This window comes from Elephas maximus, chromosome 1 (genome assembly GCF_024166365.1).
Source record: "Elephas maximus indicus isolate mEleMax1 chromosome 1, mEleMax1 primary haplotype, whole genome shotgun sequence".
In the NCBI taxonomy this organism is placed as follows: Eukaryota; Metazoa; Chordata; class Mammalia; order Proboscidea; family Elephantidae; genus Elephas; species Elephas maximus.
The window spans coordinates 99,634,145-99,652,824 of record NC_064819.1 but is presented as its reverse complement, the minus strand read 5'-3'; the positions used below and the strand labels follow the sequence as shown (position 1 = coordinate 99,652,824).

Below are 18,680 nucleotides of genomic sequence, written 5' to 3'. Positions count from 1 at the left end.
ATGATATTGAGCTTTTCCATCATCTCTTTCCACAGATGTAGTCGATTTGATGTCTGTGCATTCCATCTGGCAAGGTCCGTGTGTACAGTTGCCACTTATGTTGGTGAAAGAAGGTATTTCAACGAAGTCATTGGTCTTGCAAAATTCTATCATTCAATCCCCAGCACTGTTTCTATCACCAAAGCCATATTTTCCAACTACGTATCCTTCTTTTTTGTTTCCAACTTTTGCATTCCAATTGCCAGTAATTATCAATGCATCTTGATTGCATGTTCAATCAATTTCAGACTGCAGCAGCTGATGAAAATCTTCTATTTCTTCAACTTTGGCCCTAGTGGTTGGTGTGTAAATTTGAATAATAGTCATATTAACTGGTCTTCCTTGTAGGCATATGGATATTATCCTATCACTGACAGCGTTGTACTTCAGGATAGATTTTGAAACGTTCTTTTTGACGATTAATGCAACACCATTCCTCTTCAAGTTGTCATCCCTAGCATAGTAGACTATATGATTGTCTGATTCAAAATGGCCAATACCAGTCCATTTCAGCTCACTAATGCCTAGGATATCGATGTTTATGCATTCCATTTCATTTTTGACAATTTCCAATTTTCCTAGATTCATACTTTGTACATTCCAGGTTCCTATGATTAATGGATGTTTGAAGCTGTTTCTTCTCATTGTGTCGTGCCACATCAGCTAATGAAGGTCCCGAAAGCTTTACTCCATCCACGTCATTAAGGTCGACTCTACTTTGAGGAGGCAGCTCTTCCCCAGTTATCTTTTGAGTGCCTTCCAACCTCAGGGGGCTCATCTTCCAGGACTATATCAGACAGTGTTCCACTGCTATTCATAAGGTTTTCACTGGCTAATGCTTTTCAGAAGTAGACTACCAGGTCCTTCTTCCTGGTCTGTCTTAGTCTGGAAGCTCAGCTGAAACCTGTCCTCCATGGGTGACCCTGCTGGTATCTGAATACCAGTGGCATAGCTTCCAGCATCACAGCAACACACAAGCCCCCACAGTACGACAAACTGACAGACACGTGGGAGACAATTAAATTGGCCTCCTAGAATTACTTTTTGCATTTTTTTTTTTAAGGGCACTCTCCAACAACTCCTAGTTTGCCCCTTTCCCTAGAATGCAACAGGAAAACATGGAAGCAGAATATGTCTGAGTTTGACTTAAAATAGTATAGAAGAGAAAATAGTACTGTACTTCTCCTTGTCATTCTAAGTCCTGGTGATCATGTAAAAGAGAATAAAAAGGCAAGAGCCTCATTTTCTCACCTTGATGAAGTTCCCTCCTTACGATCACTAGGTAAAATGAAGATTCAACTTCGGAATCTAGAAAATCAAATTTGCCATCCTTTTATTCTTTCTAGGAATTTTTTTTTTTAAGAATACTGTGCAAGAAATAAATGGTGCACCTTTATTTCAAAATCAAATCAGCCTTCTTCAACAAAAAATGAGCCTAAATTGTATGCTGTTGCTTTACAGGATTTAATAGCCATTGGCCTTTGCAATGTCATCAGTTCATTTTTCAGATGTTGTGTGTTTACTGCTGCTATTGCCAGGACTGTTATCCAGGATAAATCTGGAGGAAGACAACAGGTGTGTTGAAATAGAATTTAATCTCTAATACATATTTTTTTCTATTCATATGTGTATGCATAGAAGGGCATTACATGGGTTTAATCTTGTTGCAGTTTTGTTATGCTTGTTGGGGAAGACCTTTTGGAAGAATTTGGATTACATGCTTGCCTTAATTTTTGTCAGATTTTGTCTTAAAAGTTTATGTCAATGTGAAACTTGAAAGTTATTTTCTATAGATATATTGTATGTGAGAGATTATTATATAGCCCATAAAAACCCATTTTCTATATTAATATATGTGAAGACTAACAAGGTTTCAAGTAAGCTAATCATCATCTATTAACACTTTTTCTATGGGGAGATGCATTCTCAGTTTTAGCCTGGGAAAGCAATAGTACAACTCTCCCCATTCTGGCAGCAGAACTAAGAACATTCCTGGCTTCCTCAAAGGACATGGCAAGGGGCTTTCATGATGGGGAATAAAGCCTTTGTCTAGGTAAGCCTAGGGACTATTCTGCCTTTATATAAAGAAAATTATCAGGTCAGTCTCTTTCTAGGTACTCTGAATCAGTAAGAAAAATATTTGGGGAGAAAAGAGAATGATAGTAGAGAAAGCTCTAAAGGCAAACTCTTGTCTAAGTACAGGCGTGAGATTTCACAAGGCCAATGTGCATGAGTTTTGAACTGAGCAGATTTATGAGAAGTGTCCCATCTCAGCTATGTAGCATGTTAAATGTTAAGGAGCTTTCAGAATTGGATCTGGAGTAAGCCCAGGGAATAGGTCAGGGTTCAGAAGACAGGGATGCAGTGGCAGAGGTCAAAGCCAAGCTTATGCCACAGAAGCAGAGGAAGAAGATATAGCTATGGCCAGAAACTGATATGTCAGAAGAATGGACACTAAATTTTGAGGCAGAAAGATAAAGTATCACAGTCCATGTGCAAAGTAAGGTGAAAGCTAAAAAAAGTCAGAAAGAAGATTGTTTTTAGGGGCCTTTCAGTCAGCTGTGACTCATGGCAACTCTATGTATGACAGAACAAAACACTGCCCGGTCCTGTGCCATCCTCACAATTATTGCTATGCTCAAGCCCATCATTGCAGCCACTGTGTCAGTCCATCTTGTTGAGGGTCTCCCTCTCTTTTGCTGACCCTCTACTTTACCAAGTATGATGTCTTTCTTCAGGAATTGGTCCCTTCTGATAACATGTCCAGAGTACTTGAGACAAAGCCCTGCCATCGTCACTTCTAAGGAGCATTCTGGCTGTACTTCTTCCAAGACAGAGTTATTTTTTATTCTGGCAGTTCATGGTATATTCAATATTCTTTGCCAACACCGTAATTCAAAAAGGCATCAGTTCTTCTTCAGTCTTCCTTATTCGTTATCCAGCTTTCTCATGCATATGAGGTGACTGAAAGTGCTATGGCTTTGCTCAGGCGCATCTTAGTCTTCAAGGTGACCTCTTTGCTTTTCAACAGGGAGGTCTTTTGCAGGAGATTTTCCCAATGCAATATGTTGTTTGATTTCTTGACTGCTGCTTCCATGGGCATTGATTGTGGATCCAAGTAAAATGAAAGCCTTGCCAACTTCAATATTGTCTCCTTTTACCATGATGTTGTTTTTTGGTCCAGTTGTGAGAATTTTTCTTTTCTTTATGTTGAGATAAATCCATACTAAAGGCTGAGCACTGGTAAGTGCTTCACGTCCTGTTAGCATTCAGCAAGCAAGGTTGTGTCATCTGCATGTTGCAAGTTATTAACTAGTCTTCCTTCAGTCCTGATGGAGGAAGTTCATGTAGTCCAGTTTCTTGGATTATTTGCTCAGTATACAGATTGAATAAGTATCATAAAAAGAGTACAACCCTGACACACCTTTCCTGGTTTTAAACCATGTAGTATGCCCTTGTTCTGTTCAAACGACTGCCTCTTTGTCTATCTACAGGTTCCTCATGGGCACAATTAAGTGTCCTGGAATTCCCATTCTTCCCAGTGTTATCCATAATTTCTTATGATCCAACAGTTGAATGCCTTTGCATAGTCAATAAGACACAGGTAAGCATTTTTCTGTATTCTCTGCTTTCAGCCAAGATCCATCTGACATCACCAATGATATCCCTTGTTCCATGTCCTCTTCTGAATTGCCTTGAATTTCGGGCAGTTGCCTGTCAATGTACTGCTGGAACTGCTTTTCAATTATCTTCTGAAAAATTTTACTTGTGTGTGATATTTATTGCTATTGTTTGATAATTTCCACATTGTGTTGGATCACCTTTCTTTAGAACGGGCACAAATATGAATCTCTTCCAGCTGTTTGACCAAGTAGCTGTCTTCCAGATTTCTTGGCATAGACGAGTGATCACCTCCAGCATTGCATTCATTTGTTGAAACACCTCAATTGGTAGTCCATCAATTCCAGGAGCCTTTTATTTTGCCAGTGCCTTTAGTGCAGCTTGGACTTCTTCCTTCAGTACCATCAGTTCTTGGTCATATACTATTTCCTGAAATGGTGGAACATCGGCCAATTCTTTTTGGTAGAGTGACTCTGTGTATTCCTTCCATCTTCTTTTGTTGCTTCCTGTATAATTCAATATTTTGCCCATAGAATCCTTCAATATTACAACTAGAGGCTTGAATTTTTTCTTCAGTTCTTTCAGCTTGAGAAATACGGGGCATGTTTTTCCCTTTTGGTTTCCTAACTCCTGGTCTTTGCACATTTCAGTGCATCTCTAACTGCAGTGCAGTGACCCTCCATAAGAGGCATGTCTTTAGGGATGCTGGTAAGCCCTTCCCAGAGACTTTAATGTGTCCAGTGGAAATCGCTGCTCAAGCAGAGAATGCTGCCAGGCCCCTGGTTCAACACATTGCGGGCTCCCAGCCTCCACTCTGTGAGTTTCTGATCTGGACCAGAAAAGGCCTCTGAAGCTCCTTCAGCCTGTACTTACACTTCTTCATCCCATAGCACCGGGGTATTCTCTCCACCCTTTCTCTCTGGGGCTTTTGCTTCAGTTTGCCTGAGAACTTCCCCACTTCTTCAAAGAGAATCTAAAGGGCTGGCTTGGAACCTCTCAGAACATCTCAGAACCTTCCACTTAGAGCTGCTTTATTTTTATTTTTCATCTAATATAAATACAAACTGTGTATGTGGCTGGATTTCTCTTTAATTCCTCCTTGTCTAAAACTCACTCTGTCCACTGCTTGCAGCTAAACATACAGGCTCTTCCTGCCATGGTGCTGACCAAGGAGTTGGCAGATCTGGTCCTGGCAGAGGAGACATAAAGAACCCTAGGCCTGTAGCCAGTTGGAGCCTCCCCTTCTTCACCTTCCTGAGCACCCATTTCTGACCCCTGTGCTTTCCTGTTCTCCAAGATTGGATTCTTTTCTTTCCCAGGCTTCCAAAATTGCTTTGAAAAAGTGAGTCATGATAAAAGACATAAACATTTTGTGTTCTTTTTAGAGGAAGCAGACAGGGCAATGAAAAGAGCATGAATTTTAGAGTTAGACTATCAGGATGTTGAAACCCGGCTCTTTGCTTCCTCTATATCTGACCTTGGGCAAGTTTCTTTTGCTCCCTGAGGCTCTAGTCCTCATCTGTAAAATGGGGATAAAGCCAACCTTTCAGATGTGACAATTAAATTAGATGATAGTAGTGTCTATCACAGTGCCTGTCATTTAAGAGATGTTCAAAAATCCTATCTCCTACCCCAAGTTCCTAGTCCCAGGCCAGGTGCTCAGTGGCCTACTGTCTTACTTCCTTCCAGCCATTGATTATGGAGCAATTGTTGGTTGAGGGTTTGCATGTTGATAGTGGCTATGGCTTTGGGGATTCTCTGCTCATTCTTAAATCACTTTGAATCCCTAGGGAGTAGGCTGAGTCAAGACAGCCTGGAAAAAGTGATGGAGAAATCAGCAGAAAAGCAAAGCGCTTGTTGTCTTTAGACCTGATCTGGCACCAAACCTGAGACTCAGAGAGCCATCAAGCATCCTCCTAAGGCATGATGCCACCAAGGCTGGACCTCTGATTCCAAAGCCCGTGCCTTTGAGGGTGCTGGTGAGGGGACGCAGCATTATTGGCAAGCCTCCCTACTCTCTCTGAGAAGCAAGTTTTATGAGATTCAGTGTCTAGCTTATACTCATTTTAGTTTAGGTTTTATATAGCTTATTTCGGCTTCTGCATGTCTTTGTTTTCCTTTTTAAAAAAGTCAGCAAATTTCACTGGTGTATGTTTTGCTGTGTATATTCTCAACAACAATAAAAAAATGATTAAAAAAAAAATCAGAAGGTTTCTGGAGAAAAGAGATGGCAGGAAAGCTAAGACCTGATATATTTTCCTGGGCTAATCAAAGTAATGTTTTACTCCAGTGCCAACAAAGAGCACCTAAAGCTTGAGCTATAAATTAGATCCAGCAACAGGCTGAGGTGTTAGGGGTTCACTTACATGTTTCAGCTCCACAGTGTATGAAATGTTTGCCATTAGAGGTTTCTGAGTTTCACTTATAGTGACTGTTTTCCCAGAATCTTTCTTCCTACACTACTCTCACATGGCTCAGGTTTTTCATATTTGGCCGCTCACTTTAGCCATGAGTCAGCTAGGAAGGGGGAAAGAAGGAAGTAGAACACTGATTGCATTGCTAATCTTTTCAGTGATGCAATTACATGGCAAATAGCAATAAGCGGTGATAGTGAGCCCAGTAGGAAGATTATTTCTTATATTGGAAATAAAAAAAAAGCGAAAAATCCAAGAATCACTGCTGTGTAGACATTTAATGCATTTGATTCAAGGAAGTCCCTCATTTCTTGCTTGTATATGCCATTGTTTTGATTTGTGGTTATGGTTTCACACACTACCACCACCACCACCCATCACAATGGAAAATGACGCTGCTATATATTATTTTTACATATTTGTATTATTTTTATAACTAGGGGCTAAATTAAAAAAAAAGAAATTTAACTAATAGAGGGTATAATGAGTTCAAAACCATGTCCAGAGAGTCTTGAGATTATAAAGGGAACCATGTTTCTTAGCTTTCCACCTTTATTTGCCAAGTCAGAGTCACTGCTTACCAAGTAACACTGAGCCCAGAGTAGTCTACCCTACATGAGCCTTGACTCATGTTTGTAAATGTTTTTAATGCCAATGAAACAGAAAGACAGTGAAGTAGGAAAATGGGAAGCGATTATCATTGTATTTTTAACCTGTTAGATGGGAACCCATCCAAGCTCCAAGCAGGAAAGTGAGGGGTGAGATACTCATACAGGCAAATGCAATGATTGGGATTTTAGGGCTGTCAGTGAGAAGTCTATTAGGGATCTTATAAATTGTGCAAGCTTGTTGCCATCAAGACGATTCCAAGTCATAGCAACCCTATAAAAAAAAAAAAAGAGTAAAACTGCCCCATAGGGTTTCCAAGGCTATAAATCTTTACGGAAGCAGACCACCACATCTTTCTCCTATGGAGTGGCTGGTGGGTTTGAACTAACTATCAACCTTTTGGTTAGCAGTCAAGGGCTTAACCACTGCGCAACCAGGGCTCCTTATAAATTGTGCAAGGGGGGGTTAAAGTTAGAAGGAAATGCAAGCATGATTTTAGGAGATTTCAGATCCGTAGAACTGTGGCAATACAGGTTCAAATACCCAGGACAATTTGGAACGTTTCGTAGAGTATTCATGCATTCATTCAACAAGTATTTACTGAGTGCCTAGTATATGTTTAGCACTTTGATAAAACCTGAAAATATCAGTTCCGCAAAGATGTATTTATGCTGAATGGTTACACCGAACTCCTTTAAAAAAAAAAAATTACATGCTTCTCACCAAGCAGAAGGCCTCAGTTGCAGACAGGGACCAATATGTTCCTGATGGTCTCTCTCCAACCGGCTCTGTCTCCTCAGTTTGCATCTCTGGTAGGCGCAGGTGTGATGCTGCTGCTGATGGTGAAGGTGGGACACTTTTTCTACCAACTGCCAAATGTAAGTGGCCAAATCCCCGGATTGCATCTTGGTGGGGCATCTCTGAGGAGACTTACATTCAGCTTGCCCTCAGTGGTTGCTCCAGTCTATCTCTGTACCTTTCCTTTAAAGTCATATTATCTGCCACACAGTCATGGGAATTAAATAGCTAATATGTATTAAGCATTTAGAACATTGTTGGGTTTACAGTAAGTGCTGGAGACATGTTAATTATTCTTGTTATTATTCTCATTAGTCATCTTTTTATTATAAGCTACTGCATAAGGATTCAGTTTAAAATGACAGACTAGACTTCAGATGACAGAACCCCCAGTTCCACCACAGCCTTGGAAGCTGACTGTGCATTCATGCCATCTGTTTTCCTAAACTGTTTCCAGAAGGCCTTGTTCTTTGTTCACGGGGACTTAATCCCTCTTTTGCCCCCACACTGCCTCTGGTTAGTTCACAAGACTAGAACGTAGGGTCTGAAAGTTGAGTTTTAACTCTGTGTTTAACTCATACCTCTATATATGAATGTGCCATTTCTTCCCTTGGTGGAAGACTGATCGCCTTGCACTTAGCCATGCGAGGTACATTCACTACTGGCTGTAACCAGTTTGTTTTAAATTATAATATAGATCAATGCTGTGTGACCATCATTTCCTTTTTAATTTCCTTAATGTGCCCTTATAGCCGTTTTTAGATAGTACGAAGGCAACTGACAACGACGACAAGAAGGGAGGTGGGAGGTTTCTTTCCTGATGTAGCAGTTTGGTTACACACAGAAATAGAAGTCCTTAAGCTAGAGTGGTTGTGAATGTTGGCCATCTCTTTGAAAGCACCCACCTGGTGAATATCAGGTTTCAGTAGCTCAGGTCCATCTCAAGGCCGCTGCTGTCTTCTCCTCTTGGGATTCTGGGACCTTGGAGTTCCTCCTTGGAATCTATGCAAGGAGGGTGGGAGTAAGCTTGTGGTTATCAGTGGCTATCCCCTGATTCTCAGCAGAAGTCATCTCTAAAACTTAATTTATACAGCACATTTGGTACTATAACTATTGGCGTTAGGAGGGCCACTCACTAATTTACTTTAAACAGTGATACTTTTTTCTTTACAGCTAGAAGCAGAATAAATAAATCCCAAACAAATATAAAATGTCAGAATTCACTGAAAGGTAGTGGTAAAAGTAGTTAGCACTCCTTTATTTTAAACATGTTGGGACTTTTAAAAACAGCCCTTGCTTTTAGCTAACCACATTATTTTTACATCTAGTTAGCGTGTTTCTGGATAAGAAGATGTAAACACAATTGATCAGTGGGATATATGAATTACTATAGCAGTGGGATTCTAGGAGTATTAAACAATGGCTGACTTCTCCCTTCCTTGAAAGACTTCTTACAAAATCCTGGTTGGAGTCCATTGGTGGAGCAGCCAGGCTAGGATCTCAGCTAGCAAGGGGACCAATACAGATTTTATAAAACATGATGTAAAATAGTATACTTACTATTATTCCAATTGTATGTGAAAAGTATAGAGAGAACAGACCAAAATGTTAACAATGGATGTCTCTTAGATAATAGGAATTGTGTATAAGTTTAATTCTTCATTATATAATAAGCATATTTTACCTTAATATTCAGAAAGGTAAGTTTTAATTAGTATATTGTTTTATGAGAAGGTTTGCTTCCTCTTCATATTCCCTGCCTCAAGCCAAAAACCTTTCAAAAACCCTACGAAGTTGAGTTCCTTTTCCTTTCCACCATATCTCCCTGCAAACTGCAAAAAGTTTGGAGTTTCTTCACTGGAAGGAAGATGGTATGGTGGAAAAGAGGTCATTTCTGCTGACTTTATTTTTGCACTTTCCCTCTTCTGCTGACCTGTTGAGTCAAATTGGTTACTAAGTACCCTGAGAAGACCAGAGTCAGCTTCAACTCAGCCATTCCTGGTGGTAGGATCAGTTCTAATTCCCAGGCAGAGAATGTGGGGGAGAGGAAGGCTAGGAAAAGGCAGATAAATATTAAGCCAATTCAGGCACTTCATGAGCACAAGAAAATTTTTCTTAAGATAGATTAGGTTCTACTTTGAGGCCCTGATGATTTTTATGTCTTTATGAGTATAGGTCTTCATTTTCTCATATTTAAGAAACTTTTTTTCCATTATAAAAGTAGAAATGGTCATTTTCAAAACTTTGGGGAATTCATAATAGATAAAAAATAAAATTAATCTACAATCACAAATAAACCACTATTAACATTTTGGCATATATCCAACCAATATTATTTTCTGTGAATGGATGCCAATTGGCATAGTGATATCTTTTCACTTAATATATAGCATGATACTCCATACTGTAACTTATTTAATCATTTCCTTATTGTTAGAAAGCTAGGTTCTCTGCATTCTTGGTGTTATAAATAACATGACAATGAATCGTTTTGTACATTTACCTTTTTTCTATATTTAGGATAGATTTCTAAAAGTAAAACAAAATTTGCATGTGAAAGCATACCAGCACTTCTTAATATATCACCAAATTATTTTCCAAAAGAACCCTGGTGGCGCAGTAGTTAAGTGCTACGGCTGCTAACCAAAGGGTCGGCAGTTCGAATCCGCCAGGCGCTCCTTGGAAACTCTATGGGGCAGTTCTACTCTGTCCTATAGAGTTGCTATGAGTATGAGAAAAGGTTGGTAGGTACCCTTTTATATTCAACAACCATGTACATGGAGTGTTATCAGTGTTTTTAAATTAGGTAATTTAATTTCATGAGCAAAAAAAAAGGCATCTTGATGTTGAAATAATTATAGTATATCATGATTGAATCTGAATAAAAGCCTAATTGAAACTTTTATTTTCTGTGAGTGGAAGTTGCCTTAATTTGTTATCCAGACCATTCATCATTTAGACTATTCTATGTGGGTTTCTATGTAGGTAATGTAGATATGTCAGGCACACAAGACCAGGCAAGACCAACTAGCCAAACACAAGATGGTTAGCCAAAGATACCAGCTCCCCATGGGTTGTCCCACACACCAGAAAGAACAACACCATCTTAGGCTGAGTTCTCTAGAGGAGCAAAACCAGTGAAGTGTATATATACTGTTATTCTTGCTAGGTGCCATAGAGTTGGTTCTGACTTACAGCGACCCTGTGTACAACAGAATGAAACACTGCCCAGTCATGCACCATCCTCACAATTATTGCTATGCTTGAGCCCATCGTTGCAGCCACTGTGCCAATCCATCTCACTGAGGGCCTTCTTTTTCACTGACCCTCTGCTTTACCAAGTGTGACGTCCTTCTCCAGGGACTGATCCCTCCTGATAACATGTCCAAAGTACATGAGACAAAGTCTTGCCACCCTAGATTCTAAGGAGCATTCTGGCTGTACTTCTAAGACAAATTTGTTCTTTCTTTTGGCAGTCCATGGTATAGTCAATACTCTTCGCCAACACTGTAATTCAAAGGCATCAGTTCTTCTTTGGACTTCCTTATTGTTCATTGTCCAGCTTTTGTATGTGTCATGGATTGAATCCTGTCCCCCAAAAATATGTATATCAATTTGGCTGGGCCATTATTCCCAGTATTGTGTGATTTCCACCATTTTGCCATCTGATACGATTTTCCTATGTGTTGTAAATCTAGTCACCATGATGTTAATGAGAGGGATTAGAGGCAGTTTATGTTGATGAGATTTACAAGATTAGACTTTGTATTAAGTCAGCTTCTTTTGAAATATAAAAGAGAAGCAAGCAGAGAGACAGGGGGACCTCATACCTCCAAGAAAGCAATGCTGAGAGTAGAGTGTGTCTTTTGGACCTGGGTTCCTGCTTGGAGAAGCTCCTAGTCCAGGGGAAATTGATGAGAAGGACCTTCCTCCAGAGCCAATAGAGAGAGAAAGCCTTCCCCTGGGGCTGATGCCCTGAATTTGGACTTACAGCATATTAGACTGTGAGAAAATAAATAACTCTTTGTTAAAGCCATCCACTTGTGGTATTTCTGTTATAGTAGCACTAGATAACTAAGACAGTATGCATATGAGGCGATTGAAACCGCCATGGCTTGGGCCAGGAACACCTTGGTCCTCAAAGTGACATCTTTGCTTTTGAACAATTTAAAAATGTCTTTTGCAGCAGATTTGCCCAATGCATATGCCGTTTGATTTCTTGACTGCTGCTTCCATGGGTGTAGATGGTGGATCCAAATAAAATGAAAGCCTTGTCAATTTCAATATTTTCCCCCTTTATCGTGATGATGCTTATTGGTCCAGATGTGAGGATTTTTGTTTTCTTTATGTTGAAGGGTAATCCACACTGAAGGCTGTGGTCTTTGATCTTCATCAGTAAGTGCTTCAAGTTCTCTTCACTTTCAGCAAGCAAAGTTGTGTCACCTGCATATTGCAGGTTATTAATGAGTCTTCCTCCAATCCTGAGGCCGTGGTCTTCATATAGACCAGCTTCTCAGGTCATTTGCTCAGCATGAATAAGTATGGTGAAAGGATACAGCCTTGACGCACACCTTTCCGGACTTTAAACCATGCAATATCCCCTTGTTCTGTTCTAACGACTGCCTCTTGGTCTATGTACAGGTTCCTCATGAGCACAATTAAGTGTTCTGGAATTCCCATTCTTTACAGTGTTATCCATAATTTGTTATGATCCACACAGTCGAATGCCTTTTCATAGTAAATAAAACACAGGTAAACAGCTTTCTGTACTCCCTGCTTTTAGCCAAGATGCATCTGACATCAGCAGTGATATCCCATCCCTCATTTCACATCCTCTACTGAATCTGGCTTGAATTTTGGGCAGTTCCCTATAGATGTACAACCACTTTTGAATGATCTTTCAGCAAAATTTTATATGTATGTGATAGTAATGATATTGTTTTGATAATTTCCACATTCTGTTGGATCACCTTTCTTTGGAATGGGCATAAATATGGATCTCTTCCAGTTGGTTGGCCAGGGAGCTGTCTTCCAGATTTCTTGGCATAGATGAGTACTTCTAGCATGGCATCCAGTTCTTTTTAGTACAATGACTCTGTGTATGCCCTCCATCTTCTTTTGATGCTTCCTGTACTGGTAAATATTTTGTCCCATAGAGTCCTTCAATATTGCAATTAGAGGCTTGAATTTTTTTCTTCAGTTCTTTCAGCTTCGGAAATGTTGAGCATGTCCTTCCCTTTTGGTTTTCTAACTCCAGGTCTTTGCACATGTCATTATAATTCTTTACTTTGTCTCCTTGAGTAACCCTTTAAATCTTCTGTTCAGCTCTTTTATTTCATTATTTCTTCCAATCGCTTTAGCTACTCTACGTTCAAGAGTAAGTTTCAGAGTCTCTTCTGACATCCATTTGGGCCTTTTCTTTCTTTCCTGTCTTTTTTAAATGACTTTCTTCATGTATGATGTCCTTGATGTCATTCCTCAGCTCGTCTGGCCTCAGTCATCAGTGTCCAGTGCACCAAATCTGTGCTTGAAATGGTTTCTAAATTCAGGTGGAATATACTTAAGGTCATACTTGGGCTCTCATGGACCTATTTTAATTTTCTTCAGGTTCAGCTTGAACTTGCAAAGAGCAATTTATGGTCTGTTCTGCAGTTGGCCCCTGACCTTGTTCTCACTGATGATATTGAGCTTTTCCAACCTCTCTTTCCACAGATGTAGTCAATTTGATTCCTGTGTGTTCCATCCAGTGAGCTCCACATGTATAGTCGCCATTTATGTTGAAAAAAGGTGTTTGCAATGAGTAACTCATTTTCTTGCAAAATTCTATCATGCAATCTCCAGCTGTATTTCTCTCACAGAGGCTGTATTTTCCAACTACCAATCCTTCTTCATTGTTTCCAACTTTTCCATTCCAATCACCAATAATTATCAATAGATCTTGACTGCATGTTTGATCAATTTCAGACTGCAGAAGTTGGTAAAAATCTTCAGTTTCTTCACCTTTGGCATTAGTGGTTGGAGCATAAATTTGAATAATCGTTGTATTAACTGGTCTTCCTTGTAGGCATATGGATATTATCCTGCCACTGACAGCCTTGTACTTCAGGATAGACCTTGAAATGTTCTTTTTGACGATGAATGCAACACCATTCCTCTTCAATTTGTTGTTCCTAGCATAGTAGACCATATGATCAGCCAATTCAAAATGTCCCATACCAGTCCATTTCAACACACTAATGCCTAGGATATTGATCTTTATGCGTTCCATCTCATTTTTGATGACTTCCAATTTTCCTAGATTCATACTTCGTACATTGCATGCTCTGATTATTAATGAATGTTCGTAGCTGTTTCTTCTCATTTTGAGTCATGCCACATCAACAAATGAAGCTCCTGAAGGCTTGACTCTACCCACATCATTAGGATTGACTTTACTTTGAGGAGGCAGCTCTTCCCCAGTCGTGTTTTGAATGCCTTCCAACCTGAGGGACTCATCTTCTGGCAGTATGTCAGACAGTTTTCTGCTACTATTCCTAAGCTTTCCATTGGCCAGTTTTTTTAGAAGTAAATTGCTAGGTCCTTCTTACTAGTCTCTCTTAGTCTGGAAGCTCCACTGAAGCCTGTCCACCATGGGCGACCCTGTTAGTATCTGAAATGCTGGTGGCATAGCTTCCAGTATCACAGCAACATGCAAGCCACCACGGTATGAAAAACTGACAGATGAGTGATGGATAAATATATAGAGAGAGATTTATTTCAAGGAAATGGCACACACAATTGTGGAGGCTGGCAAATCCCAAATCGGTGGGTCAGATATCAGGCCGAAGGCTTCTACTGACTCACATGGTTGCAGGGCCTGGCAAACCCAAAATCAGCAGGTCAGGCACAGGCTCCTGGCTCATGTTCCAAGAAGCAGGGGTCAGAGGATGATGAGTGTCGAGTGCAGTGCTGAGAGAGAGCGAGCTCTTCCAGAACACCCATATATATTGGATGTAGGCCAGACTCCCAAGGATCTTCCCCTCCAACTGATTGCCTGCTCACATCAGATCACAAAATGGAGGATGATTACATAATACCTACCAAATCACTGAGAATCCTGGCCTAGCCAAGTTGAAACATAACCTTAACCATCATAAACACTGAAACTGAAGGGGCGGAGTGACTATAACTTTTAGCTACACTTCCCTTCACTTTTTATGTAAGTAATAAACTATCTGAATCTAAAACGGGCTCATCGATATCTTTACCGGCCAAATCAGTCAGGCCTTGGCCTTGCCCTGTCTTGCATGTTTGAGAAATTGTGGAGGAAAGCAGAGAAAAACGTGCAAAATACTTACTCGATTGCACAATGAGTTGTAATATGGACTTGATATTAATATGAGATATCAGTGGAAAAAATCTCTCGGTGGGAAGCCTAACTTTTTTTTTTTTAATGTGTTTTTGGTGAAAGTTTATCCAACAAATTAGGTTCCCTTTTTAACAATTTCTATGCATATTGTTCAGGGACATTGGTTACATTTTTCACAATGTGTCAGCATTCTCTTATTTCCATTTCTGGTTGTTCCGTTTCCCCTGATTAACCTGTGGTTCCTTTGTGAGGACTTGGGAGTTTTAGCCCCTACGGAAAATGAAGCAGTGTTTATCTTTTCCCCACAGGCTGTGCTGGCTGGTGTTATTCTGAGCAATGTCACTCCCTACCTTGGAACCATCTCCAACCTACCTCATCTGTGGAGGCAGGACCAGTATGACTGTGTGAGTATTTAGCACTGGCTGAGGAAGGGAAGGAAACCCTGGTGGCATAGTGGTTAAGAGCTACGGCTGCTAACCAAAGGGTCAGCAGTTCGAATCCACCCAGTGCTCCTTGGAAACTCTATGGGGCAGTTCTGCTCTGTCCTATAGGGTCACTTTGATTCAGAATCAACTGGACGGCAATGGGTTTAGTTTTCTGGTTTTCTGGAGAAAGGGAAGGACAGAAGAGAAGGTTAGAGGGAGGGAAAACAGAACAAACAAAAGTAATTAGTCATGGACATGACGATTGCTAGCCACTCTTGGATGCCTAGTACTTTTGCTTTAAAAGAGAGAGTCAAGGCTGTTAGCAAATGAAAATACTGAGACTTTATTCCAACTATGCAAAACTAAACGAATTAAGTGTTGTTGTCGGGTGCTGTGGAGTTGATTCTGACTCATAGCGACCCTACATACAATAGAAAAAAATACTGCCCAGTCCTTCACCATCCTCACAATGATCCCATTGTTGCAGCCACTGTGTCAGTCCATCTTGTTGAGGGTCTTCCTCTTTTTTGTCGACCCTCTACCTTACCAAGCATGAAAGCCTTCTCCAGGGACTGGTCACTCCTGATAATATATCCAAAATATGTGAGACAGTCTCACCACCCTCGCAGAATTCTAAAGAGCATCCTGGTTGTACTTCTTCCGAGAAAGATTTGTTCATTCTTCTGGCAGTCCATAACATTTTCAGTATTCTTCCCCAACACCATAATTCAAAGACATCAATTCTTCAGTCTTCTTTATTCGTTGTCCAGCTTTTGCATGCATATGATGTTACTGAAAATATCTTGGGTCAGGTATTTGAAAATGGCTTGGGTCAGGTGTACCTTAGTCCTCAAAGTGACACCTTTTCTTTTGAATAATTTAACGAGGTGTTTTCCAGCAGATTTACCCAACATAATATGTCGTTTGATTTCTTGACTGCTGCTTCCATGGGCACTGATTGTGGATCCAAGTAAAATGAAATCCTTGACAACTTCAATATTTTCTCCATTTATCATAATGTTGCTTATCGGTCCGGTTGTAAGGATTTCTGTTTTCTTTATGTTGAGATGTCATCCATACTGAAGGCTGTAATGTTTGACCTTCATCTGTAAGTGCTTCAAGTCCTCTTCGCTTTCAGCGAGCAAGGTTATGCCATCTGCATGTCGCAGGTCATTAATGAGTCTTCCTCCAATCCTGATGCCACGTTCTTCATATAGTCCAGCTTCTCAGATCATTTGCTCAGCATACAGATTGAATAAGTATGGTGAAAGGATACAACCCTGACACACACCTTTGTTGATTTTAAACCATACAGTATCCCCTTGTTCCATTTGAATGATTACCCCCCGTTCCTCATGAGCACAAGTAAGTGTTCTGGAATTCCCATTGTTCACAATGTTATCTGTAATTTGTTATGATCCATACAGTCGAATGCTTTTGCATAGTCAATAAAACACAGGTAAACATTTTTCTGTCTTCTCTGCTTTCAGCCAAGAGCCACCTGACAGAAACGATATCCCTTGTTCCACATCCACTTCTGAATCTGGCTTGAATTTCTGGCAATTCCCTGTCAATGTACTGGTGAAACCACTTTTGAGTTATCCTCAGCAAAATTTTACTTGTGTGTGATATTAATTGATAATTTTTGCATTCTATTGATTCACCTTTCTTTGGAATGAGCACAAATACGGATCTCTTCCAGTCAGTTGGCCAGGTAGCTGTCTTTCATATTTCTTGACATAGACAAGCGGACACCACCAGGGCTGCATCCTTTTGTTGAAACATCTCAGTTGGTATTCTGCCAATTCCAGGAGTCTTTTTTTTTCACCAGTGCCTTCAGTGCAGCTTGGACTTCTTCCTTCAATGCCATTGATTCTCGATCATATGCTACCTCCTGAAATGGTCAAACATCAACTAATTCTTTTTGGTAGAGTGACTCTGTGTATTTCCTCCATCTTCTTTTGATGCTTCCTATGCCGTTCAGTATTTTGCACCATAGAATTCTCCAGTATTGCAACTTGAGGCTTGAATTTTTTCTTCATTTCTTTCAGCTTGTGAAATGCCAAGCATGTTCTTCCCTTTTGGTTCTTTATTTCCAGATCTTTGCATGTGTCATTATAATACTTTACTTCTGAGCCGCCCTTTAAATCTTCTGTTCAGCATTTTACTTCATCATTTCTTCTATTCCCTTTCTACTCTACGTTCAACAACAACAACATCCATTAAGTGGCTACCAAAAAACCAAACCAGCTGCAATCAAGTCGATTCCAACTCATGGCAACCCTATGTGTGTCAGAGTAGATGTGCTCCATAGGGTTTTCAATGGCTGATTTTTTAGAAGTCAGTCACCAGGCCTTTCTTCCAAGGCACCTCTGGGCAGGTTTGAACCTCCAACCTTTTTGTTAGCAGTTGAGGACCTTATCCATTTACACTACCCAGGGACTACTTAGTGGCTATGCTTACATACCAATCTAATAAAAAGGGTTTGTCATCCATTGCTTATGTGAATGGTAGTTGATCTAGCTAATAAATACATTCCAGGATCCAAAACCAAAAACCAAACCTATTGCTACTGAGTCAATTCTGACTCATAGTGACCCTATAGGACAGAATAGAACTACCCCATAGGATTTCGAAGGAGAGCCTGGTGAATTCGAACTGCCGACCTTTTGGTTAGCAGCCTAACCCTTCATCAGTGTGCCACCAGGGTTTCCATTCCAGGATAGGAGACCAAAAGTCTTTTTCTTTTTTTGTGTCTTTTTTTTTTTTTTCTATTGTACATTAGATAAAGGTTTATAGAACAAACTAATTTCTCAGTAAATAGTTAGTACAAGTGTTGTTTTAAGAGATGTCAACACTCTCCCTTCTCGACCTCGGGCTCCCTATTACCAACTTTCCTGTACCCTCCTACTTTCTAGTCCTTGCCCCTGGGCAGGTATGTGCCTTTAGTCTTGTTTTGTTTTGTGGGCCTATATAATCTTTGGCTGAAGGGTGAACTTGAGAGCGACTTCATTACTGAGCGAAAAGGGTGCCTTGGGGCCGTACTCTAGGGGCTTCTCCAGTCTCTGTCAGGCCAGTAAGTCTGGTCTTTCCCTGTGAGTTAGAATTTTGTCCTGCATTTTTCTCCAACTCTGTCCAGGACCCTCTGTTGTGATCCCTATCAGAACAGAGAGACCCAAATTCTAACAAGAGAAGGAGGTGTGTTTCCAGGGGGAATGACTAATGAAGCACCCTTCTTTCCATTGGAGCACAAAACCAGAGGACAAAAAGGAAAAACAACAAGAAATAAAAGATGGAGGATGTAATATAATGAGAGGAGATAGCCTAAGTAGAGGCAGAGAAATAGGAGAGGGAGTGATTTTTGGAGCCAAGTGCCTGAGGAGCTAAGAGGGAATGTGGTCCAGAGCACAGGTAGAGATTGTAGTT

General features: G+C 40.3%; 1 protein-coding gene across 7 annotated transcripts in view; it reads left to right on the top strand.

Moving 5' to 3' along the window:
• Positions 1 to 18,680, top strand: part of SLC26A8 (solute carrier family 26 member 8) — a 90,935-nt gene that overhangs the window by 55,968 nt on the left and 16,287 nt on the right. For 5 of the 7 annotated variants that reach the window (XM_049890544.1, XM_049890522.1, XM_049890563.1 and 2 more), the window contains 2 exons: positions 1,501 to 1,614; positions 15,138 to 15,233. In XM_049890544.1, coding sequence (XP_049746501.1) covers positions 1,501 to 1,614; positions 15,138 to 15,233 — 210 coding nt within the window. Of the gene's footprint in view, positions 1 to 1,500; positions 1,615 to 7,483; positions 7,562 to 15,137; positions 15,234 to 18,680 lie in introns of all 7 variants that reach the window. The other 2 variants (XM_049890580.1, XM_049890533.1) reach the window with 2 other exon arrangements.